Below are 26830 nucleotides of genomic sequence, written 5' to 3'. Positions count from 1 at the left end.
AGTCACCCTGCTCCATTTGGCAAATGTTTTTTTTCTTCCCCCATGCTTCTAATGAATAGTTGCCTTTTGTTTATTGTCCATTAGCACAGTAATATCAAAATTCCTCAGTGACTTCAGTAGGAATTTGAGCAACTCCAAATTTGTATCAGTTAACTGCCTGGGGTGACTAATGCACACATTGCAGTAATCACTTATTTTAAGATTTAAAATGTAAGCCATTTGAACATAAAAATGATGTATTCTGTCATAATTTAAATATACTTGTTTAAGGAACAGAAAATGAACTGTTTTCCAACTATGCATTTTTCTGTACTCAAGCCCATGTTTAGCAGAGAATAAAAATTTCTTCTCTACTTTATTTGAAATTTTCAAATAGGACTATTTTAAAATACCCTGTTATTCCAATCAACACAAACCCCTCATTTAGAATTTTAGCTAAGTTAATTTCTACTAAAAAACTGATCAAGCTTTTTAATTGTTAATGATACTAAATCCTAGGGCTTAGTATTTCCTTAAAATGTTTCAATAGCAAAAAACCCACATCCCAAAAACAATCTTTGGAGTTTGTGTTTTGCTTTTATGAATCTTCAAGTAAGCTGCAAGCCAATGGCTGTATGGATTCTGCAAACAAGTGTAACTAGAAGAGAGCCCTAGACAATCAGATGATACACACGTTTCAATTTTGTATACCTTCAAACAATTCCATAGCAGCTATTCCCAAGAGTTTAGATAGCTCACATCTGTTAAGGCTGTAGGACCATGTGCTTTCCCAGGCCAACACAGTTTAATTTTTAGATTAGGCTTGCATTAAGGTGGTGGCTGGGATTTTAGAACATTAACATTGATGAGTAGCTAAGCAACCAGAAACAGAAGAAATGTTTCTTTGTGTTTCAATAAGAAGCATAGTGATTTCTTTTCTTCCAACTCTGATCTCTCACAGCCTTAGCTTTGTTTTTTGTTTGTTAAAAAAAAAAAAAAAAAAAAAAAAGAGTAGGGCTTGCAGAAATAGATTTTTTTGTTGCCTTTGTTTTCCAAAAAGAGGGATGGGGAACATTTTTCCCTGTTTATTGTTTGTTGAAGATTGGTGATGAAGTACTACGACGTTCAGATTTTATTTCTTATATCACTTAACATATTAAGATTACACAAGGGGGATTTTTTTAGCAATATAATTATGCAAGTGTTTACATACCAATTCTGGTTTTCCTTTAATGGTTTCCATAACAAGATCATCATTTTCTTTAGAGTAATCACTGTCCGATTTACTTTTGCGTCCCATCTTCGGTTCATTCTCATTTTGGCGCCCCTGAGTGACAGAGAACGTCACTCTTCGCTTATCATTAAGTGCACTCAAACATTTTTGGTTAAAGAAAGCGCTTAGTTTAAAAAATAAGACACAAACATCTTTGAGGGAGGCAGGGATTTTGGTTAATATAAGTTAAAAACAGATTTCTGCAAGCCCTATAAACGATTACAGCATATTTTGAAATGCAGAATTTCAGAGACACAGAAATTTAAACCAACTGCATAGGAACAAGCATACAGCATGTTCAGGTCATGGTATTCAATGGTGGAAAAAGACTTACTGTGTTTATTACTCGATTAGACTTGGCTTTTGTTTTTGAAAAAAACATTTCAACAGTAGTTTGTCACAGAAAATTCGTTCTTTACTCAAGTTTTGTTTTCTTATATACAACACTAAAAATATTAATACAAAAATCTGAATGAAATTTCTCTCGGTGTTAAGTCTGAGGACATCAGTTTACCAATTAATCTCACTCTTGGGATACCGTCATATATAAACTGAGTTATATTCTCAGCAGGATGCAAAGAGTTGTAAGACGTAAGTTCACATACATCAAGACACTACATACTTCTGCATTTAGACGTTTGTAAATCACACTAAAACCAACTGAATATTATTGGTTTATTTGAGCATAATTTGTCCAGACAACACTTGCATCCATAAGATGACCTATTACTCAGTTTCAGGTTGGGTATTTGCGTGAGCTAGTTTAGCTCTAACTACCTACACCTTCTTAAAGGAGAATGTTGTACTTACTGTCCTTAGTATTATACAAGGCCTCATTCAAGACCTATAATTTAAACCAAATCGACCACATCAAATATCCAAGTAGTTCAGAAAACATTTAGAAAACAATTTACGCAAAACATGAACACGCTACATTTTCATACCTTCATTTTTCTGAGCCTGGATTTGTTATCATGACACCAAGCCAAGCAAGTCATAGTCTCTTGTCTTTCCAATGACTCTTCCACTTCTTTAGCAGTCAAAAACATCTCAATATTTACCAAGTCCTTCCAAAATAAGAAGAAAAGCACATCTCATCAAGTTGTACTGATACTTTACACAGCAATCCACTCTTTAACAGAATTAGAATACAGAGATACTAAAGACTTAGAGATTTCTGGTTTTTAGGACAGTACTTTATAAAAAGACATTACCGTATATTTTAAAGACTGCATTTCCATGCACTGAGAAATTCTAATAGTGAGACAGTGACAGTATTTTTCTGAGTCTACTTATACAACAGAACTAGAAAAAAGAAAAAGAGTAAAGATTAAACTTAGGAGCTTTGCACAGAAAGTGACCAGATCCCACGATCACTTCAGTGCAGTTCACACTTACAGGAGTACTTGGTTTCCTCAAAGCTTAGCCTACTACATCAATTGGACCATGACAATGCCATATTGCTAAAGCAAGCAACAACTACATAAAAGAGGAGAACCTAAATCTACTTTACTTAGCCATCTATAACTATTGAGTTTTAAGCACAGTCCCACAGTGGTCTGAGGTCTCCAGTATATTTTCTCTCACTTGCTTAATGTTGTAAGCTCCAGACCTTCAATTGCTTACAGTAGTTCTGTCTACAACATCCAACACTGAAGTGATAAAACAAAGTTACTGTATTAAAAAAAACAGGCAATGGGTGGGCCACAAGATTCCTCAAGTGCCTATCACAAGCAGATGTTTCTAAAGAAAAAGCAGCAATCTAGTATCAAATTTGCCCAGAGCAAACCTTTAATATGCCTATGCTACTTTTTAATTACCAGCAGCTTTACACATCCATACCAATCAAGGCAAACATGACTGAATAAAATTTAAGATCTAGTAGGGTATCAAATAAAGTCCGTCTGTCCGTCGTGTCCTCCCCTCCCCCCCATTTCTGCTGAAAAGAAGACTTAGGTAGATTTTCCCAAATGATATGAACACGATCCATTCTGAATTGGCACTACCAGAAGTTATTTTGGAGCTGCATAAATATGCTATGCTGTGACAGTTCCTACCTTGCTGAAGAGGATACACTGTGAGAAATCATAATTCAATGGACAAACAGAAATCCAGTACTGAAGTATTTGATTAATATGCACTCTAATTTTGAACAAGTTCATTTTTATGTAGATTTCACAGCAAAATGCTGAAAATTATACAACTGAAATGCTGAATATGACAAATATTACAGTATCTCTAGTGAACAAAACCACTCTCAGGTGGCATTTTCAGCTGTTAGAACAGCTGAATATACTTAGTCTTAGAATTCATACCTCCCTGAGACAACGATAAAAAATAGAAGTAGCATCAGGCATATCACATTCACATCTTGCATTTCATTAGACAGTTTTTCCTTATAAATACAATAAATCTAATACTATTGGAAAAGTGGACCAGATCATGCTTGGTTTGTCAGAATGGTTATTTACAAAAGTGTAAACAAGCCTCATGTATTTCTAAATTGCAGCACAAGTTGCAACTCTAAAGCTTTCTCTCTTATGACTTATGACTTACTTCTGTTATGACTATGGCAATTTTAAAAACAAAATATTAAGGGCAATTGACATGCAACTACATTTTATAGATTGTATGACCACAGCAACAAAACCATTATACCATCAAAATATAAAGGGTCTCAAGCAGCTCTAGTGCTTGAGCAAAACCAGGTAAGTCAGACTTGGGTAACAGCTAAAGCAGCTGCAAGTTTATAGAACAAAATTAAGATGGAACTTCCAATGACACCTCCCATCCCCTTAAGTATAACAAAAAAAAATAATAGTTTTTATCAATGTGTTGGCAAATGGACTGAAAGAATGCCAATGTATTTCACAAAAGGTGCTTTTCTTTTTTTGGAAATTTTCCTACAAGAACAGGAGAGTAATCTCCTTGGTAGTCCAAAGTTTTTCTGATGATATGCTCAAGAGGAAAATTGAAGTGCATTATTCCTCTGTGCATGATAAGGTGACCACATAAAAATCTCTTGCCCATGTAATTCATCTGTATAAGTAATTTGACATAATGCAGATGTATTCATTATCTTGCTAGCATATTTTTCCACACAGCTGCTGAATGGAAAGATGATTCAACTTGTATTAAAAATAATAGCATCTCCATACAACTCCTTAAGCTTATTTGAGCTATGTGTTCTTTCAATGAACCACATTTACTTTTACACCAACTTAAGACAAAAACGTTTCCTTCTACATTTAAAAAGGACTAGATATGCTAGGCAGATGACAAATCACTGGTTTAATCTAATTTGCTAGCTTTTTATAGTTTAATCTTCATTACGAAACAAATTCCACTTTTAAAAGAAGTACAAGGGCAGCATCTGTTTTATTACAATGAGCTGGTGAGAGAATCTCAACTATATGTATTATCAACCAGGTGTTAGTAAAGCAATGCTCAACTGTGAGCAAAAAAATTGTTGCTGCTGAGGCAGACAAACCTCTCAAATAAAAGGAGAATTGCTACGTTCCTTTTGCAAATTTAAAATAAAAAGGTTCTATTTGGAACAGAAATGCTAATTAGATTTGCAGTTGCCAAAAGAAGTCAAAGCTTGGCAGCCATCTCTATTAAATAGAGAGTATGTATCCAGAAAAGAGGGGAACATTTTTAATTAAAAGAGTTCCTTTCAGAACTAACAATCACATTTAAATTGCACCAATAAATAGGATTTTCTTCTCTGCTGACTAGATAGAAAGTTAGGGAACAATATAAAAAAAACATTAAGAAATCCATTTGTAGGGAAAGAAATAGCTTTGCATTCGATAAAAAGTAGTTAGAAGTCTTAATCATGCAGACTGATAGAAGAAAAATACTAAGATACAATTAGGCAATAAACCTTTAAAAAACCCACATGTGCTCATGTCAGCCAAGCTTTTTTAATCTGATCCTGCTTTCCTGTCTTCCTTTTTTGGTGGTGCCTACTCTTGATGCTTCTCCATGATGTATTTCTTTAGCCAGGACTAAGAAAATAGAAGAACGGAATATCAGAGGATTACTTGGCTTTACTGAAACAAGCACAGTTTTTCTATGCAGGCCAGTACTGGAGTACTACTTGCCTGCCACATTTTGTATGGGTGGGAACCAGTTAACAGTGTTAGCAGTTGCAACCCATGTTGTGACTCATGTTCCAGTCAGAAAAACCCCCATTAAGACTCCAATCCTAAATAGTTTTCTGAAGGTATTCTGCAATTCAGAGTTCCATAGGCTGTAGACAATACAGAAACATTCTCAGTTTCCAAAACAGCATTAAGATTTAATATGCTGTTACGAAGAGCCTCTCAAATAGTTTGTTTACGTATAAAATTGAGAGAATATAAGTATGCAATTTTAGAGAAACATTGCCATCAGTTTTGCAGGTGGAGAAACAGCTGAAGCAAGAAATCTGTCGCCACACAACCCCCTCCAACTGACACAGCATTCAGTATCACGGCAAACGTTTTCTGACTTGTATATAAATTAAAAAGCAATTCTCAAGTCTTTAAATTACCATCTTTTGCAACACTGTAGCGTCTTCCTCAATTTCACTTTTCACATTGTATTAAGTGCTTGCAGTACTGCAGAAGCATAGGAGAACCCTGCACTGCACACAGCTTATTTCAGCATTGTTATCAAACCGTAACTCTTAGCACAGACTTTCCAGCCTCCTGTGCGTTGTCATGATAATTTTGCCTAAGTTACCTTGCCTTGACTTGCTTACAAATGCAGAATACCTGACTTTGAGTAGGAAGACTGATTAACATCAAACTTTCATTTAGTTAGGCTTCTACACCTGTACTGAAAAATAGTTTCAAATTGCTCAAGGAGAACTCTATCCATACGTATTACTGACAATTATCCCAACACTTGAAAGGGGGAACACAGCATAAGCATTCTTCTTGCTTCTAGTACAAGCAAGGAAGTACCACCTAGATTTTATAATTTCTGCTTAAAAAACCCATGCTATTGGACTAAAGTGAACTAACCTTCCCTTCTATTCAACAGCCACTAACCAGGTATCAGAGGGTAACTATTTAAGCACTGGATGAACTTTATCCTGAAAGGACTACTTAATTCCATTACAACAGTTCAAACTTTAGAGAAAAACATTTATTATGAGAGAAAACTGCACATGAAAGCTGAAGACACTTAAGAGACTTATTTAAACAAATAATACCTTTATCCATCACCCTGTGCTCTGCCTGATTTCCATATATATAGCTTTTAAAATATCACTGCTTCTTTTTGAGCTGCAAGTGCCTCCAGGGAGGGAGGTTGCCGATCCTACAATTCTGCACAGAACTCCAATTATTAAGGTATAAAATACTTTGAAGAATGAGGATTCCTTTATGATGATGATCACTAAATATATACTTCTGGCCAACAGAAAAGCTATGTCCCTATATGGCACTTTCATTTTCTGAGATGGCTTCTTAGTAAGAACATCCCAAGCACGTATATGCATGTCCCCTCCTTTGAACAGCTTTCGGACCCTCTGGTCAGTGTGAGCAGGAGTTGACAGGGACAGAATTCTCAGGGGATCTCACTCCTTGCCAGGTTTCTCTCCTTGGCAGTGTCCTGTTTTCATGAGACTCCAGCACCAGCCCTTACTAGAGGGAAAGGCAGCAGCAAACACTAGTTATTTAGATACCAGAGAGTCAACACTGGAAAGATCTCCTGCAGGTTTTCTCCACAGAGGGGGCAATTCAGAACAAAGCTTACCTCAGCTATAGGACAAGCCTGCAGCAAGCCAGGCTCCTAGAAGTCATGGAATAACTTCTTTGTAATGAAAAATAATCACTGCTTTAAACACTAGTTTCAGGCATCAAAACTCAGAGGAAAATGAAAATGGGCCCAGAATTTAATGAATTCACATGGCTGTGCTACAGAAAGGAAGAAAGAGTGATTCACAAAAATACAGTGAAGGTTATATGAAGAATACTACTTGTGAAATAATGAGAAGGGCGCATACAAAGGTAGTAGGGTAATTTGTTTCTAACAGGTAGATATTTTAGCTTCACATGAATTTGAAATTCCACTTGCTCGCTCACCCACTCCCTTTTTACCCCCACAAGAAGGAAGTAGGGGAGGAAAGGAAAAAATAAAGGAGGGGAAGGAGAAAACACACAACCTTATCACAGAATCACAGAATCATCAGTGTTGGAAGGGACCTCTAGAGATCATCTAGCCCAACTCCCCTGCTAAAGCAGGATTGCCCAGAGCACATTACTCAGGACTGCATCCAGGCGGGTCTTGACAATCTCCAGAGAAGGGGACTCCACAACCTCCCTGGGCAGCCTGTTCCAGTGCTCTGTCACCCTCACCGTAAAGAAGTTTTTCCGCGTATTTGAACGGAACTTCCTGTGTTCTAACTTGTGCCCGTTACCCCTCGTCCTGTTACTTGGAACCATTGAAAAGAGCCTGGCTCCATCCTCCTTCAACCTACCCTTTAGATACTTGTACGCCATAATAAGGTCTCCCCTCAGCCTTCTCTTCTCCAGGCTAAAGAGTCCCAGCTCTCTCAGCCTTTCCTCATAAGGGAGGTGCTCCAAGCCCTTAATCATCTTAGTTGCCCTTCGCTGGTCTCGCTCCAGCAGTTCCCTGTCCCTCTTGAACTGGGGAGCCCAAAACTGGACACAGTATTCCAGTTGTGGCCTCACCAGTGCAGAGTAGAGGGGGAGAATGACCTCCCTCGACCTACTGGCCACACTCTTCCCTATGCAGCCCAGGATTCCATTGGCCTTTTTGGCAACAAGGGCACATTGCTGGGCCATGGATAATTTACTGTCTACCACAACCCCCAGATCCTTCTCCTCTGGGCTACTTCCCAGCAGGTCCGCCCCTAACCTGTACTGGTGCCTAGCATTCTTCCTCCCCAGGTGCAGGACCTTGCACTTGCTTTTGTTGAACCTCATTAGGTTCTTCTCTGCCCAGCTCTCCAGCCTGTCCAGGTCACGCTGGATGGCAGCACGGCCCTCTGAGGTGTTTATCTCAACCCATAAGGGTTGAGATAAACACCCCATAAGGGTTGAGATAAAGACAGTGTAACAGAAACAATAACAGAAAACGAAAAATAACAATAATAGCAATAGTAATAGTGACAGGGGTCACTCTCACTGCCCAGTGAACTGGCACCATCCTAAGCAGTGATCATGCACTGCCGCACCCCAGGCTAGCCCCCACTTATATACTGAGCATGAGGTCTACGGTATGGAATATTTCATTGGCCATTCCATCCTTCTGTCTATTCTTCTATAGGAAGCTGAAAAAAGTCCTTGAATAGTGTAAATCTCACTTAGCAACAACTAAAAATAATAGGTATTATTGACATTCCTTTCACAGCAATCACTAGAAAATTAACTTTTTCCCAGCCGAAACCAGCACAGACATCAGCACATACCCAGAAGCCTCCACCCAACATTTTTTTAAAAAAAGTGAAACATCTTTACATTGTAACTACACCTCAAGCAAATTAATTTTTTTTTGCTTAAATTACAATTATTCATTAGTTTCAGTCATAACTAAAAAACAGCAATATGTAGATGACAGGTAGAGTTTCTATTTCACAGCAGGTAACAATTTGAACTTCACTAAAGATTGTTTTTAAAGAGTCAGTAATGATTTTGTTTCTTTAAAATATAAGACAATGTTTTGATTAGTCCATTCCTAAATATGAAACCCAAACTCTTCAATATAGTTTCAGATATAGATCAGTGGCTCTAAATTCACCAAGAAAACCGCTCATAGAGTTTGATGAGTCTATTCCCAAATAGAAAACCCAAACTAACAAATAACTAACCCAAAATAAACAAAACCCAATACACAGTTTCAGATCTAGATGGGTGGCTCTAAATTCATCAAGAAAACTGCTCATACATTGAGCAGCAGATAAAATAGCTACTTTGGTTTTGATCTTATGTCAAAAATGGCTTAAAAAGAACAAAAGCATTATTTTTCTAGTAGTAATACAGATTTTGCTCAAAATTTCTGTAGCATTCATTTGAGGGTTTTAATTTATGTAACATTTTAAGATTTGGAGCAGTCAGGTCAACAGTCATTCCTCTCCATCAGCCTCTACTCTGCACATAAGCCAAAGTGCTTTCATTTTATGACATCTCCAGCCACAAGTCTGGAAAGCTGTCAGAAGGAATGCGTGATAAAATCCCTCATAAGTCACATGAACATTTATGTATTAAAATAAAATCCAGAATATTTCACACATGAAATGTGAATCTTTAACAAGGCTCAAAACCAAACAGAAAGTACTAAAACAAACAACTCTTGATATTTTAAAATCCTTCATGAGCTATCCTCAAAACAAGACAATTCATCCAAAAAGAAAAGTTAGGCTTATGACAAGATTTAAAAAAAAAAAAAAAAGAGAAAAGATTTGATTCAGATGAAAAAGGTGGCATTTTGTAGAGAAGAAAGCTTCCTTGGTGGAAATACCAAGTCATAAAATAGGCTATTACTTGTATAAAATAGGTGATTCATAATATCATAAGATGCTGTTTATGTATTTTTTAAACAAGCAAATTGTTTATTTTTAATTACTTACTAGCATCAATACCAAATTGAAAATAGGCCAGTATGCCTCAAGCTATCAGTGGCTTGTTGCCAAGAGTATGTACCAATGACAGTTTTTTATAAGATTGACTATCTATGCACATTACATGCAGAAGAGCACTGCCTTCATATTAAAAAACATTTTGCTGATGCACTTTAGCACTCAGTAGTACAGTAAGCATTGATTTAAACTACTTGTATATGAGATACAATAAACAATTACTTAGACCACTCTAAAACAACAACTTTTAAAAAGGTATGTTAAGTTTTCAATGACTACTCACATAACCCTCAACTTGCCACCTAACCTTCAATATAATTTAGGACACAACCATGGAACTGAAACAGAAATGCAATAATGAACAGTTAAGAACGTAAATGTCAAACTAGTCTTCTATATTAATATATTAGTTTGTTAAAGTTTCCTCTGTGATGAATACACAGCAAGTCCAGGTATCATCTAGATGCCATGATTTTCACTACAGTTCGGGAGAAAGGCAGATGCAAGGACCTACAAGGTAGACAACAGGACCATCTGGGGAAGAAGAAAGAGGATGACGTATTTCTGCAGTGGGAAACAGTAAAAAACACATCAGTCAGCAGGAACAGGAGGTCTGGAACACACCACAGTAACACTGCCTACTTGGAAACATGTACAAGAAAAACATGAGGTGCAGGTGAAAAGCAGGACAGGACAATAGGTTTTGATGGCAGTAACATGAAGAGAGACCTTTCCCTCTGCACTCAATTCCTCTGCCCTTCCTCTGTACAAAGGAAGGAGTAAAAGGCTGCTGGTTACAAGAAGGGTCCTTCAGAGTGAATGCAAATTATTTATAAACTGCATTGAGATCAAAGGGAAACACAAATTATTAAGAAAATAACGGCATAGGTAGTGACAATACAGCAACATCACGGTTACTGAAGATCAGTTAAAATGAGGCACAAACTAACATTAAGAGGCCTCCTTACTCTCTGCTCATAAAATAACATTGTCTGAAGTTCATTAAGCTACTATTAAGTGTTATAATGCTACACACATTAACAGGATTACAGAGAAAATAAACAGAGTAATTGATGGAATGTCCTACTCAGAAGCCAGCTGCTGAGCTAGTTATTAGAAAAAAGCAAAGAGACAGCCAAACCACAGATTCATCAACAGAAGAGCCAGAAAAGTTTTTGTCTACAAAGTAAACACAGTATCCCATGGTGCGCAGTCAAGCTTTCACATGAGAGCATCTTCCATGACCTCTGTAGGGCACAGACCTTTTAATTATACCTGGTTATTTTTGGAAGACCCCAGTAACTTACATTGACTGATTATCTGTCAGAATATTGCTGTCTTTATATAACGTTAGGAGATGTTGGTGCTTCTTTTGGTAGCTGGTTCTAGTGATTAAATCAGGTTGCAACCTTGTGTCTTATTTTAAACTTGATTTTTTTCTGGCTTCTGATTCTGTGCACTGTTTCCTCCCCAAGCTATTCTGCACCAGATTATGGAGTATATGATTTTTGCTGTCATACCTAGCAAAAGCACCCACCCCCTTACATTTTCCAGTCATCTCCCTCCAATTTTTCTAACAGCTTTCCTAAGGTGTGGTCACCAAAACTGTGCATATTCTGGCACAGACTGCTCCAGAGCCAAATAAAGAGAAATGTTTCATCCGCCTCATGCACGTAAGCGACTTTAGTAGAGCCTCACAGGTGCAGCTAGCACTTAGGTTAGTTATTAGCAAGCTGTTGTCCCAATGCATTCCTCTACTCCTGCCCCAGGAAATCTTGTAGCTCAGCAAATGGCTGCACCTTATCCAGCAGTATGTTATACCATGCTTAAGCACAGTAATAAATGACTACACCACAGTAAAGCTCTAGAGGCTTTGTTGCATAAGACGCATCAGTGGGCGGGGGGAAAAAAAAAAAAAGCCTCTAGTCTTGGCTCTACCTTGGCCATTTTCTGTTGTGGCCTCTCCTAGTAGAGGAAAGACAACTAGTCCTTTGCCAGTTGAGCATGAGCCCTGAGGCTTTTGTCCAAGCAAGACTGGCCTGTAGTAGCAGCTACACACATTCACAAAAAGTGAACTCCTGTCATCTAGTATTGTAATAAGCAAAAGTGTTAAATGTAAAGTAACATTTATACTTCGAAGGAATGCCTGGCAGGAAGAATGTACAATAAGAAGAATCTCAGAGGCATAACTGGAACCAAACCTCTTCTATATCTGGGCAATCTACAGGTGATAACTTGTTTCAATTCAAGAAGCTTGAATCACTATCCTTCCAGACTAAGTATTTTGTAATAAATTAGCTCTGTTATGATATGCTGTAGGTAACCCATTTTGTCTCAAGGACTGAAAAAAGACATTCAACATCACAGCACACTTCATGTTGTTGGCTTTTGAAGTGTCAAATGATTGGTAATGAGAAAGTTTGTTATTCTGCATGGATCTTGACTATTTCACATTTACATAATTCTAATTCCCAAAGATGCTAGAGACAACCTGCAGATATAAGGCTGTTCAGGAATTACAGCACTTTGAAATTCAGATGAACACACCCAGACATTAATTATACCAATCTAGTGAAAGTTGCCATGCCTACGCTATGTACAGCCAAAACACATTTAAAGGAGCTTCTGAGTTGCTCGTCTATAGCCTAGTACTGTAAGGTAACCGAAAGCAGCACAAGTTAACATCCTGGCACCTTTAAATAAGTCATGCCAGTTTAGAAGCTCCTTCACATGTAGCTTTCTGAAACATCTCTACTGTGGAAACAGCAAGTCATAGCAGAGGGACACAAATAGCTCCTTTTGCCATTCAGCCCACATTTAGAAAGTCAGCTTGCCTATGTTCTGCATGACAATGAAGCAAAGAATACATTCAAGCATTATGCTGAATATTATTTACCTATTTAAAATTGAAGTCATGAATATAAACTTGTTTTGATTAAATACATATTTGTGTGTTTGCCTACAAGCCATTCTTGGACTACATGTCTTAACAAGGAAGATTTCTAAGGGTACACTGGTATGATTGTTAAGAGAAGTACTTATTCAGCTTTTAAGATCATATGGCTTCCTTCACTCAAACTTAAATTTTTCTAAATATTCATATGAACTCCTTATTGAAGCAATCATACATTACTGACATCCATCCTGCTCAAGTGCAAAAAGTTTACTGATCAAATGGTCTTGAACTGTATTATGTGGCTTATTTGTTGTAATTATTTTAGACTTAAGTTTCACTCAGATTTTTTTTTTTTAAGTTTTCTTGTTTTATAAGTTTCACTCTAGACTTAAGTTTCCGCTCCTACTTCACCTAACCACATAAGTTAAAACTTGAATAGCCATTTCAGGCTTTTGGGGAGAAAACTGGTACAGCACAGCTGTATCAAACAAAGCACATGTTTATTTCTTCCATGCATATATACGAGTATGAATCTGCTATGGCAATTCTATTCATTCACAAAGTGGAGTGCAGCTCTAGCAGTGTTAAAAGACTCAGTGGAGTCAGTTCAGTCTCCAGAAACACAGAACTGATACTTTACCTGCACGTGCCTCCTGATGTGCAGATCTGCCTGCAGTTGTGGACATTCACCAACCACAGAATGCCTTTGTCCTGCACATCCCTCAGAGCAAGAACACCAGCTACACAGGCACAAGAAACTTTCAGTCCAGTGGGACAGGCAAAGACAATCAGTTTCTTAAATATGGAATCCGGAACTTTCCTTAAAAATCCAAGCAGCTATGGGTTCAGTACCATCTGCTCTCCTCTGTCAACAGCTAGGTGGTGAGCTTCAGAGAGACCTAAACAAACCTAAGCCTACCACATTTTTATTAGATTAGTACTCTTAGTGAACATTTTTCATTCACTTTTTGAGTTAAGACTTAATACTGTTCCTGTATGTGATGCTCAGATGTGCAGGTAACCAAGTTATCAAGTAAGAACAGTTATTCAGGGTTGACACACCAGAAGGCTGTGCTGCCATACAGTGAGACCTGGACAGGCTAGAGTGTTGCATAGAGAGGAACCCAATGAAGTTCAGCAAGGGTAAGTGTAGGGTCCTGTACCTAGGGAGGAATACCCCCATGCACTGGTACAGGTTAAGCGCTGACCTGCTGGAAAGCAGCTCTGCAGAGAGGGACCTGGGAGTCCTGGTGGACAAGCTGACAATGAGCCAGCAATGTGCCCTTGTGGTCAAGGCGGCCAACGGTATCCTTCTTTTAAAAAGAGTGTGGCCAGCAGGTCTAAAGGGCAGGTGTCAAGAGGATGGGGCCAGACTCTTTCCAGTAGTGCCCAGGAAAAGGACAAAGGGCAAAAGGCACAAGCTGGAACACAGGGCATTCCATCTCAACATGAGGAAAAACTTCTTTACTTTGAGGGTGACAGAACACTGGAATAGGCTGCCCAGAGAGGTTGTGGAGTCTCCTCTGGAGATACTCAAAACTTGCCTGTATGTGTTCCTGTCCAACCTGCTGTAGGTGAACCTGCTTTGGCACAGGGGTTGGACTAGATGATCTCCAAAGGTCCCTTCCAACCCCTACCATTCTGTCATTCTGTGAAAGGATGACTTCAAAAATGGTAGCTTCAGTAAGATTTCACCTTGTAACAGACAGAGAAATCATTCAGCAGTCTTCTACTGAGGTCTTGGCTGACGGATCCATTTCACTGCATTGAGGAACACTTTTATGAAGGAAGGAAAGAACCTTTAACTTTGGGGCTGAAAAAAGAAGCAATGATGTAGAATAGTATGAAGAGATCAGGTACTTGGTTAAAAGCCACGTAAACTTGACTTGAAGAATTCCAGTTTCTCTTATTCCAAAGGACACCAAATAAGATTTCACAACTTTCTATAACAAAATTAAGACGATGGAACACACTTGAATTTGTTGCAGGTATCTTTCCAAATACTCATTTAAGCTAATCCATTCAAAATGGTTTCCAAATTATTAAAACTGAAGCTGCATTTACGCGGTAGAAAAGAGGAAGAACTGGACCAAATTCAGGTACAGAGGATAATCAGCTTTGTCAGTGACTACTATTCCTTTCATTTATACCAATCAGAATTTTTTTAAAAAATATATAGTTTCCTCTAATACAGGTCAATGTTTAGAACGGTCATATGTCTAGACAAAACTTTCAAAGTCAATGGAACACTCAATTTTTTTCCTCAACAATTCTTAAAAGCAAAAAGCACACTGTGGGATTAATGCAAAGGGCTATTTAAGTATCTTTGAAGGATGATGCATCTATTTAATTACTGATCTAAGAACATTAATTTGCAAAACTTTGATTGGCATGCATAATCCACGATGCAAGGTCAAGTTAACCAGTTTTAAGCTATTTAAATGAGTGATTTTAACTCAAGTGTTCTCTTATACCTGCAACTTACAGAGCCACTGCCCACCCTCCTGGGGGTCTAGTAGTTCTTCTGTCCCTCTGCAGTTTATAGATTTCTAAATCATTTGCTCCTTGCCCTAACACACAAATACTTGGTTTAAATCTGTGCTATTCTTCACAGAAAAAACATTGCCACTTGTACAACTTTCATATACTATGGACATTAAGGCAAGGATATATATTCTTTTATTAAAACTAAGCAAAGAGAGAGAAGATTTATAGCATATGACAAGAGACTGGCAGCTTCAGAATCTGTGTTTGTTTTCAATCATATAGGTAAAAATCACTATGGTTATTACATAATCAAGTAAAGAACATAAGGATACTTCACACGTTTTTTTTTCTTCCTAGCCTATTAAAAAGGGGGCTAGAAAATGCATGAAATTTAGAAAACAACCACCTCTCAGAACAGAAACAAAGCACTACAGACCTAACTTAATTATAAAACTTATCTACAAACAGCAACCAACTTCCTATTGGAACACCACATTTCCAAAATTAGATTTGCCTATTAATTAATGGCACAGAAATGAGATAGCATTTAATGTAGCAGAACATGGAATAGCAAAGTTTAAGTTAACAGACAGCCCTGCCAGCTAGCTGAATACAGGAATCTGCAGATGAAAATATGCATTTTTATATCGGTGTTGCACTCCAAGGTCATAATAGAGTCAAAATAAGATCATTAAGTGTAACAAGCTGATACTGATGAGCTTCATTTGTATGCAATAACAAAAACTTAACATCTAGTTTATATCTTCAACCAAAACTGTTTTTCACATCATTAGGGAGCCAGAAGTCATCAAGAAAAAAAGTCCACAACAGAATCCCCTCCATCTCATATTTTTTTTGGCACAAACATGACAATTCTGTCCTTGACTGTCAGCTCTTATTTTAATATTACTCACATTTTGGTTTTCTTTCCCAAACAGCATTACTTTTTTTTAAAGTCATATCACACACGTTGCATGCTTGTATTTTATTTCTTATATTGCTGTATAACATTATGCTTTATATATGCTGCATGCCAGAAGTCATTCCTAAACTTGGGCTAGTTCATAACTCTAATATTTAAACTTTCATATAATTTTTCACATCCAGCATTTCTTTTCATAGCTGTTTGCTTCCTAGTTTACAACCACAGTTTTTAACCGCTTATCTTCCATGACAAGAATTCAAGAATATTGTTCCTATGAAGGTAGTTAATTTAGAAAAGCAGACAAGAATTTGTCGCAGCCCATCAATAACTATTAGAATTGGACACTACGGTGCATAGTCGATCTTTGAGCAAACTGTCTGCTGTGTATAATTGGCAAACATATGAATGATTTAATGGTTTGCTTTTGGTCACTGAAACAGAATGCTTTCTAAACTGTTTCCACCCATGAAGTACCTTAGTAGCTCTGCAGGTCTCAGCATTCAGAAGCCATGCAAGGAACTTAAAACATGCAGGCTGAGACATGCTCCCAAGACTGGTCTAACAGCTACTGAAAGATGCTTAACCTAGGATCCATGAGCTACAACTGAAAGGGAAAGTACTGTTTCCTTCAGTCTTTTCAAATAGCAGCAAAGGGCACTTTTAGCCATTTGGCCTGCAATCAGAGAAACAGAACCACAGAACAGTTGAGATTGTGACCTCTGGAGGTTGCGTAGTCCCCTTGCTCAAAGTGGGGTCATCTACAATAGGTTACTTAAGACCTTTCCCAGTCCAATCTGGGTTTGAGTATGTCCAAGTACAACCTGGTCTGTCTGCTGAGGAGCCCAGAACTAAATACAGCACTCCAGGTGGGTGTAACCAGAGTTGAGTAGAGGGGCTGGATCAGTACCCTTCCTCTCCTGGTGATGCTCATCCCAATGCAACCCAGAGTGCTATTCAGTCATCTTAGCCACAAGAGCACATTGCTGGGTCATGCTCAACTTGTCCACCAGCCTCACCTTTTTTTCAGGTTCCTACCTAGGGTATAGTGCCTACCCAGTGGTAACAATATTGTCTTGATATATAAAACCGAAATAAATAATCAGGCAACAGACACGACCAGGTTCACTATCCAGCAATGTGCTTCTGAATCCTGCAGTGGAGATACTAAAATTACTGTTGAGACTACAGTAAACAAAGATTACTTTGGATGAGAGAAGAAAACCATGATATTTTGTAATCTCTACAGCAAAGTTACATTACTAAGCATTAGAGAACATTTCAATGCTCATATCCTTCAGCAAGAAAGCAACAAAAACATCCCAGAGAAGCTGTCTTATTAAACCAGTAAAACCACAAATTCTGTATAATGATCAAGACTCAGTATCTTACCATTGTAAAAGCTGTTCACAATGAGTATCACCATACAGTAAGAAAGACTGAGCGCACACGTTGAGAGACTGAGGGAAGTCTATCATCATTTAGCCAAAATGCAAACTTTAATGTTGAGTAAAATGCATAATTTTAGTAAAGTATAAGAAATACAGCCTCAGTGCATTCAACATGTGCAACTAAGTTCTGTGCTGTTTGAGTTACTTTGATGTTATGCAAATAAAAATACTTAAGACTGGGGGGCAGAAGTTAAATAAGCTTATTTAAGACTTTTTTCTTTTTTAAACACAGAAGGTCCCGTTCGACAAACAGAATTAAAAGCTTTAAGGCTTCACAAGTTGAACACTGTATCACAGTCTTGCAGTATACCATGACAGGCTTCCATGCTCATACCTAAACCAAAGCTGAGCATTACTTAATCAGGCATAATAGAACTTGCTATTAAAGTGAAAATATTTCCATAGTGCTTTTTGAGCAGACCAAGTAGGTATGGTAACAAGATGATTCAGCAGGAGATAAGCTCCTGCTCAAAACAGAGGGAAACATCTACCAGAAGTGGAAGAGCTGCTGACCATTCAGCGCAATTATTCCAGAATAATTGTCTTGGGGTTTTTTGATTCACATTCATGGGCTATCTTTAGTGAGGTATAGCAGCCTCTTCAGTGAATTTCTTCAGGACTATTTCCTATTAATAGTTTGTAACCCACTTCCCCTCTCCCTTCCATTCAACATCTACTTGCCATTTCCTTTTTTGGTACTTACTGAAATCATTGCTGCTTGAACAGAATCAGACTGGTAAAGCAACCAAGGAGTAAGAGAGACCTGACAGATATACTCATTGCACAAGACAAAGAACAGGTACATATGCTGTAGTTTGACACCAGTAACAAAAATCTCTTCCCCTCAACTAGCTCAGAGAGATGTGTTCAACTATGTCACCTAAGGAAGGCTGAGTACATAAGTCACATAAAAGATGCTGAGAGTTTAGTTGTATTATCTTCAGAGGAGAAAGATTTAAACCAGAAGTCTTGTGGAATCAGGAATACCAAAAGAACTAAAGATTCAAAAATCACTGAGGATCAAATACCAAATGCTACCCAAAATTAGCAAAACATGATTTCTCTAACTGAACAGCAAGTTCTAATAAGTTTTAACGTCCTCGTGGCTGTCAGAGGACCACAGTGTGGATTCATTGCTCTGCATGACTGCATGAAGAATCTACACCAAGGTGCACAAACTCCAAACACTTCATAAGCAATTATGAGCTGGAAGCAAAACCAACTAGGTAACCAGTGAAAAGGAAAGTGACAACCACAGAATCATAAATGGTAAAATAAGGAAACCAGCAAAAAGTTGCTATGGACTACGCAAGATATACTGGCTACTAAAAAATCCAAGTTGTATCAAGACTTACATTCTAAAGTATTAGCCAGCTTTCTTCTTGATGCGTTAAATAACAGGATGATACAATAAAACAGTTGTTCCTGCAGTCAGCATATGATTTTCTGCTCAGTCTGGTCACCTACCGATACCATCTAAGTGTGGCTAGACAGATGGGAAGCTCCAACAACTGCTTAATCAGCAGCCTAAAGGCCTCAAACAAGAAATTCTGTATGACATCTGAGAATTATTCTAAGTTTTAATAGGCCAAGGTGTTTATCTAAAAGCATTTAATTTGTGACTAAAAGCTAAGCCTTCAATTTTGACTTCTTTAATACATTAAAATACAATTTGTGTCAAGCAATGAGAACAAACTCAGGCCTAAAAAGATTAACAGATAAAAATTAGTAATAAAGACATGCTAATACATAAAAATAGCTGATACAGGGCTAAAGCAGCTTGTTCTTATTTGCCAACTTCCTCTTTACTACCATTTTGTTAGTTAGTACACACTGCTACCAACCTCGATACCACTTTGTCTTGCTAGTTTTACAGCCGTATTGTAGTAGCCACAGCGTAAAAGATGTTCCACCATCATACGATCCATACGTTTCTTCTTCCACATGTTTGCAGCAGCAGGCTGGTCACTACTATGTTCTTTCAGATGTTCAATTCTACGTTTGCAGAGTTTTGCACTTTCATCTTCAGCCTGGATCGATTCAACTGCCTAAAAAGTAAAAATTAACGAGAACAAGTAAGAGCTATGTATTTTCAATTTGCTTTTAAAGCAAAATACAGTAAGAATTGTTTTTAAGCATTCTTTACCTATTTTACAGTTACTCACGAGAGCATTTTTTTTTAATTTAGAAAGATATTTCCTGTGACAGTGTACAAGTTTCAGTGTGGCTGGTCTAGTTCCGAGATATTCAAGTTTTGACTTATTTGACATTATGAGTATATGCATTTTTCTGCTTAATATGTTGTTGTTGTCAGACTAACTGCACATCAATTACAGCTGTAATAGTGTGCAAAGAGCTTTGTGAAGTTTTGCAGTCATCTGGTCCAAACAGTTGAAAACCATGAATTTCCAGCTCTAACCTATGCATGGCTTCTTCCTCAAGCAGCTGTCCTACTCAATTAGTTCTACTGAGGAGTGATGCAGAGTAAACCCACATTACTTCTAATACACTGGAGCCATTTTAATCAGTCATGCAATAATGAAAATTAGATAAACATTTGGCCTCTTGGCACCTTTAATTCAAGGATCTTAGAGTAGTTTTTCAAAAATTATCAGCTTTGTTAAACTGGTATTATTTTACTTACCTCTGCTACTCTGGAAACAGGGCTGTCAGGAGCCTTACTTAAGAAAAGAATTTGTCCAGAGGAAGCAGAATGACTTTTTTTTTCTAAACCAACATATTGGCATGTCCAGTGCAAAACACACACCCCAAAATATCTCCACAACATTTTTTTTTTTTAATTAAAAACACTCAGGTCACACTTAGTTTCCTTCAACCTTAAAGTTATATGGCTGATTAGTTGTGCTGCAAACTTTAACAGGTAATTTTATTGCAGACATAACGTAATCCAAAGCTAGCTGACTCAGTATACAGCACGTGACAATTGTGGGTCACACCAGGATACAGAACACAAGAAAGCTTGCAGTAATTTTATATGCTTGCTAAGGTAAAAGCAAACCAGAAGACGATGGAGGCTTAGTGCCTCTCCCGTCTGCGATATGTCACTAGTGATGCAATTTCAGGTTGTGTTGCCTTACTTGTGGTGACTTTAAACTCGCTAGCTTGTGTTTGAATAACTGCACAGCTATGGCAACAGGAAAGTCCATGCAGGTTCACCAACCAAGCACAAAGCAAATAACCTGGCTGGCTTTTGGTAGCACACTTTCCACTCCATGCTGGCACAGCTGCCTTCCCAGTACTCAAGCTATTCAGGCTACAGTATCATTCCTGGATAACAGCTCCAGCTCTGGAAGCACGGGTTGGTTCTAATTGCTTTTACCATGCATGCTTGTTTACAGACTTCTGGAAGGATCAATATTTGATAAACAAAGTGAAATAAATGAAAACTTGTGCAAGAAAAGCCTATCAAGCATTTGCCCCAATTAAGCCTGACTCTGATCTGGCCCTTGATACTAAATTCAGGCATCTAAAACACCATACAAGACAGTTTTTTACTAAAATTTATGTAAACATCTATAGCTTGAGTTATTTTTATTACTCAAGTCCGAGTTACTTCTATTACTGAATTTAGCTTTATTTTGTAACATACAGTTTGGAGATAAGTATTTTGTTTAAGTTAAAAACTGAGTCTTTTCCCATTCAGCAAGCAAACACTAACTCAAGTCAAAACTCACTTTCACTTGTTAGATGTCTGCAGTATTATCAGCTGCAAAGGCAACCTTGAGAATTATTCTGAATACAACTAGAAGAATTCAAAGCAGGCAGGCACAAAGGTTGAGTCCCTTCTTGTTCCAAAAGGCTCTCCTTATATGGTTTCATATCTGGACTTACACAGCTCTTGCTGGTTTTTTGATCCTTCTAGTGCATTCAGAAAGGCTACAGATCCTTTTCAAAACCCTCTGAAGCAAGTCTATCTGGACTTGCCCTGCTGGACATTAATAGAACTTGAGGGAAAAAGCATATTAAACAGGATACGAAAGGCAAAACACAAAGGCCTACGTTTCCCCAGGATCATTTTCAGAACCCAAGAAACCTGCTGTGTTCAAAAGCTCTTTTTTAAGAGTGCGATTAAGGTGTTAAATAAAGGAACCATCTAATTCTATTATGGCCACTCAGCAGTTCATCAGATCCTTGTCTAAACACAGGAAGAAACAGAAGATCCCTCATGGGTCCAAAGGCCCTAAAGAAAACAATCATTTTGCTCGGGGCAGAGATTACAGAGAAGACAGTTGGAGTTGAGGGTTTAGAGCAGAAACAAGACTTTTGTATTTCAGAAAACTTTTACTGTTAAACAGATTTTTTTTTTTTGCCTTTTGTTCCTTCTGAGCAGCTATAAGAATCCCCACAGTCTTTCAGGCAGTCAAAAACAAATGAGCAATTACACTAAAATGGAGCCTTGCATCCAAAACATTCAGCAATGCCTTCAGAGACACCCCCACACTCAGCAAAGATTTAACAAATAACTTACTCCTCCACATCTTTACTACACACCTACAAGCAAAATCTAACACCTCTTTCAGAAATAGCAGTAATTTCTTTCTGTAAGAGAGAAGTGAAGAAAACATCCTTCAAGACCTCTGTCTCACAAACCAAAGATGAAAATAGCAATTAGATTTATGAAGTCTTTTGCAGAACAGCTTTTCAACACCTAGCTAACCTGTTCAAGCAGAAAACCCCAAATCATCATACATGACACTGTTATTTTCATGTTACGAACCTCCAAGGTATTTTGACGCTTCACTTAATATAGTCTCAAGATTTATATCTGTTGGTTATTTCATTTAAGTTTTAATGAAATGACTCTGCTACCATTTGTTTCATCTATTTATTTTTGGAGAGGCACTGCTCTAAAGCCAGGCAACAGAGCTATTTTCATTTTTCTGCAAGATTTGTTTCAAGTAAATGTTCTGATGAGTCTCAGGATGAGTAATATTCCCATCCAAAATAAGGATGGCTTCTACTATATAGTTTATGTTTTTAACTCATTCTTCTTAGAAAGAGGTAGTAAAAGCATGAAAGTTTGGCTGTATTTCATACCAGTGTTCAAGCTTAACAGCTAGAAGCAGAATATCCTGCTAAACTATTTTTAAAATGCTTTTAGTAATATTCCCTAGGAACCTCCAAATTGCAAGTTTAGTGTTTATAAAAAACATTCAAGTAACAATCCAGGGCAACTTGCACTTTCTTCTGCAAAGAAGCCTCAATACTGCATACAACTACACCTGCTCACCCATGCCCCGCTCCCCAGAGTTTAAACATTTTTCAGAATCATCTTCTACCTGTTGTTGCTCGTCAAGTGATCAATTAATGACACCACACAAACCTTTCCGTTAGACAAGAAGGAATTGATACAAAACAATATTTTGCTACTATTTCTTTTCTGTGGGTAGAGAAATTCCTTTTCAGCACCACAAATATGTATTAATTTTACCTCTTAACAGAGGTTTGTTAAACTTAGTCATGGAACACCCAAGTCATGTTTCATAAGCACAATGAAGCAAGATACAGTAATTTTGATGTTCTGCTATGCATTCTATGGCCTCTGTTTACAGTGCCAGTAATATCTATATTTTGAAAAGGAAATCCAAACAAACAGCATGGCAGAAAACTACTTCTGTTAACTTTTTAAAGACAAAGCAGTAACAAGGTGGAACACCACTTACCTTTCGCTTCAGAACACTGAGTTTTTCAACTACTCCATCCAGGAGACTAACAACTGAATCCACAGCAGGACAACTGCTCAGCGTCTTCTCCAGCTCTGCCACAACCATGGTAACGTGGCTAGTTTCTCGATCAATGTTTTTCTGTGCGGCTCGAAACCGTTTGTTCAGTGTTTCGTATGGCACCTAAATGAGAAATATCAAGTCATTAGAATTTCTGTTTTAAAAAAGTCAGGTCTTCCAGAGTTTAAAGAGACTGACAATTTTATCTGATGCAGTCAGAAGAACACCTAGGTTCCAGGACACTAGAGGACACTGAACTTGCATTCTCATATCTAAGCGCTTATTTAAGCTGGCTCAGCAAGGGGCTAACACTTCAGATTATGAAAAAACAGTGACAGGAAATAAAAGCTGGTTGATTCTTTTCTGATACCAGTTTCACCTATCCTGCTTTGACTGCAGCAAGCACTGATGGAAACAATTCAGGGAGAACAGAAAGCGAAGACAAATGTGTATCTAAAAAAGGAAAGCTACAAGTTAACTGCAAATAAGAGACCACCCTTCAGAACATGACTTTTTAAGCTTATGTTTCTCTCCTCCAGGAGTTAATAAAAGAGAAAGTTACCTTTGAAAACGCATGTATAATGCATATTGGCTACTGAAAATTTTATACATAGTACACCAATGGTTATTCAGGAAATCTAATAGGTCTCCTACCTACTTCTGCCCATGAAGGACTACTTTTTAATATTAATTCCAGTAGGACTATAATGAATGCTAAGAGAAACTCCAAGCAAGTTTTCTTTTAGCAGAAAAAGCCTACACCGTATGGCTAAGTTTGTTAAATTCCTCTAAGGCTCCATTCCTTAACTTAGAGACCAACCAGTCTCAGAGGCCTCCTGTCCTACTTGTCCCATGCCTTGTATGGGACAGCCATATCAAAACCGCTACTGACAGCCACTAAGGACACACTTATAGTAGACTACAGCCTGGTCAAATTTTAGGGTACTGAATGATTTGGGGAAAGCTTACAGTAAAGTTAAGCTGCTTCCATCATGTTGTTCCACCACAGGGAGAGCATAAGCAATTTAGACAGGAAGTTCTATTACTCCATGGAAACAGGAATTTTAGAACTAAAAACATTCCAGTGTTACACACTTAATTCATCCTCTTCTTTTATCTTGAAAAAGTCCATGATAAGTTCCTTCAGGTAGTTATGATAATCTTGATTGCTTTTCCATTAATCAAAAGCATAATTTAGCTAGCAATCAGATTATACATATTAAAGGTAAAACAGGAAATGCAAATCAGTGTTCTGTTTGGTACATATCACGTATATGTTTGATTACATATCTTTCAAGTATATCACTTCCAATCAATTATATCAAGATTGCCTCCATTTTCTTCCTTCTAATCATTTGCATGCAAGAAAGTATCCCCAGGGTCCACTCTCCTTTTGGGCTCTATTAGGAGACAGGTTACTACATAACCATTGCAATTCACCATGAGAGATGCACTGATAAACAGCTTAGGTTCAGAGTAAGGAAGGTGAGCCAAAGTACTTGCTTTCCAAGACTTTGTATGACCTACAATAGGTTGTTCTTATTTGTAGTAGAAGTATAGCACAAAGATACTCCTAATAAGATATGAAAGGGCTCCTCTTCCTCTCAGAAAGACTGAAATGATCTATTTAATGTTTTTTGGCATCTCAAACTAAGACCTAAACAAGTGACAGAACGAGCCTTTACCACAGGAAGTATCAAGTTAAAACTATTTTCCTTATGCATCCTCCCCTAAAATCCCAGCACCACCCCGACAAAAACCTCAAACCACACAGAACATCACAATTAATAGGCTTCAATACCTACTTAATTGTCTATATAACTATCTTTCATTCCTTCTTTAGCGCTTATTTCCTTTCTCCATTTCCACAAAAAAAGATAAAAGGTTTTAAAGCCCCATAGATAGAATGGGGGGGGGGATGCATTATTTTGACATCTCATGCTTTGGACTTGGAACTGAGCTTCCATGTTCAAAGACTTGATGCCAGACAGCATTAAGTCAACTTCTTCCCTTTCCCACCCCCCTGCATTTTTCCTGCTGTTCACTGAAAAACACGTTTCCTTCAGTTACTTGCATCTACTGAATTTAATTTCTGCAAGTACTTGCCTATCAGCTTTCCACACCACACTGAAAAGCTACGTCAGTCAAGACTTTCAGAAGTTACTGTTGATTTGGGGTATCTGTTTGACCACAAAAAAGTGGTTTTGTTACATTTTGATCAGTCAGTTGAACTGGACACAGATATAGTCAGTCTGAAAAAAAAATATCTTAGTTTTAATCTCCCTTTTCCCTAGTTTCTTATCTGCACACAAAAGCAATAGCACTTCCCGTTTCCCATGCTCTGTCTCTTTAGCGTGCAAATTTCTGGCACAGTCTGTGTTCATATGACATTTAGAACAATTGGACTTTCATTTTCAGCTGGCATCGTTATATATCACTTATGCTGTGTCTAGGTGCAACAGGTTTTTGAATCTCGTTTTATCCATTTTTTTTTTCCCTCCCCCCTAAAAGATCTGAATGTCCTGTGTGGAAGAGGCTAGGAGTTGAACTGTTTTACTATACTTTGAAAGTAAATACAAATAAATATATTGCTAAACATAATTTTAGTGTGCAATAACATGAGAAATTACTATAAAAGTACAATAAAATCATTTACACAACTGAAAAACTCTTCAGAGTTTTTCATAATTTGCATGGGCATTTGTTTCTTATTATATAGGCACCAGTTTTTAGAGAATTTCTAAATTGTATCCAGGTATAGCTTTTACACTTACTTTACAGGACTAGATTCTATGAATGCCAAAATTAAGAAATCTCAACTGCTACCTTCCTTACTGAGATGGCATCTTATATAGGCTGCATCTTGATCCAATGGTTCTTTTGTTACTCATACAGCTTCTATGCTCCAAAACAGACTTCATTCCCCAGTACTGGTTTGCTTTCCCAAAGAACTATTCAAAAGGGACAGGCACTGTACCAATAGTTTTGGGTTTGGTTTTTTTTTTTTACCTTTGATAAGGACAGTAAATGGAATGAAAACGTAAAAAACAATGCTCTGGAAAATGTCATTCTAAAAATTCTTAATTTTGGTTTGCTTTAATTTTCAGGTACCACAGTGATAAAACAGTGGACACCACACGCTTTGGGCCAAGAGACAGCTGCAAAATTTACATATCATTAGCAGCCACAAGCCTATTAGAGACTTCCAATTTTTACTGCCAGTACCATTCTGTGACCAGCCTGGATTACACAGTTATTCTTTAAGGACAAGTGTGGCCTATAGAACTCGGCCTAGAGAAGCATTACGTTAAGGAAAAAATGATAACCAGCTACTAAACATTGAAAAAAAAAAATTGAAATAGAGTGGCAAGAACTGACCAGAAGGTATTGTGTAAAAGCACAATACCAACTTGTCCTACTCATTAGAGCTTGAAAAACCACACCTTATTTGGTGCATAACATGAGCATACAAGAGTACTCAAAGG

General features: G+C 37.6%; 1 protein-coding gene across 2 annotated transcripts in view; it reads right to left on the bottom strand.

Moving 5' to 3' along the window:
* MAEA (macrophage erythroblast attacher, E3 ubiquitin ligase) overlaps nt 1-26830 on the bottom strand; it is a 54246-nt gene that overhangs the window by 13535 nt on the left and 13881 nt on the right. The window contains exons 2-5 of one of the 2 annotated variants that reach the window (XM_082482912.1): nt 23286-23468; nt 19446-19649; nt 2197-2319; nt 1193-1306 (exon numbers count right to left, since the gene is read on the bottom strand). In XM_082482912.1, the coding sequence (XP_082339038.1) occupies nt 1193-1306; nt 2197-2319; nt 19446-19649; nt 23286-23468 (624 nt within the window). The remainder of the gene's footprint in view (nt 1-1192; nt 1307-2196; nt 2320-19445; nt 19650-23285; nt 23469-26830) is intronic. The other variant, XM_082482913.1, reaches the window with a different exon arrangement.

This window comes from Vanellus vanellus (assembly GCF_965231255.1).
Source record: "Vanellus vanellus genome assembly, chromosome: 4".
In the NCBI taxonomy this organism is placed as follows: domain Eukaryota; kingdom Metazoa; phylum Chordata; class Aves; order Charadriiformes; family Charadriidae; genus Vanellus; species Vanellus vanellus.
This window is presented reverse-complemented; position numbering and strand designations above follow the sequence as displayed.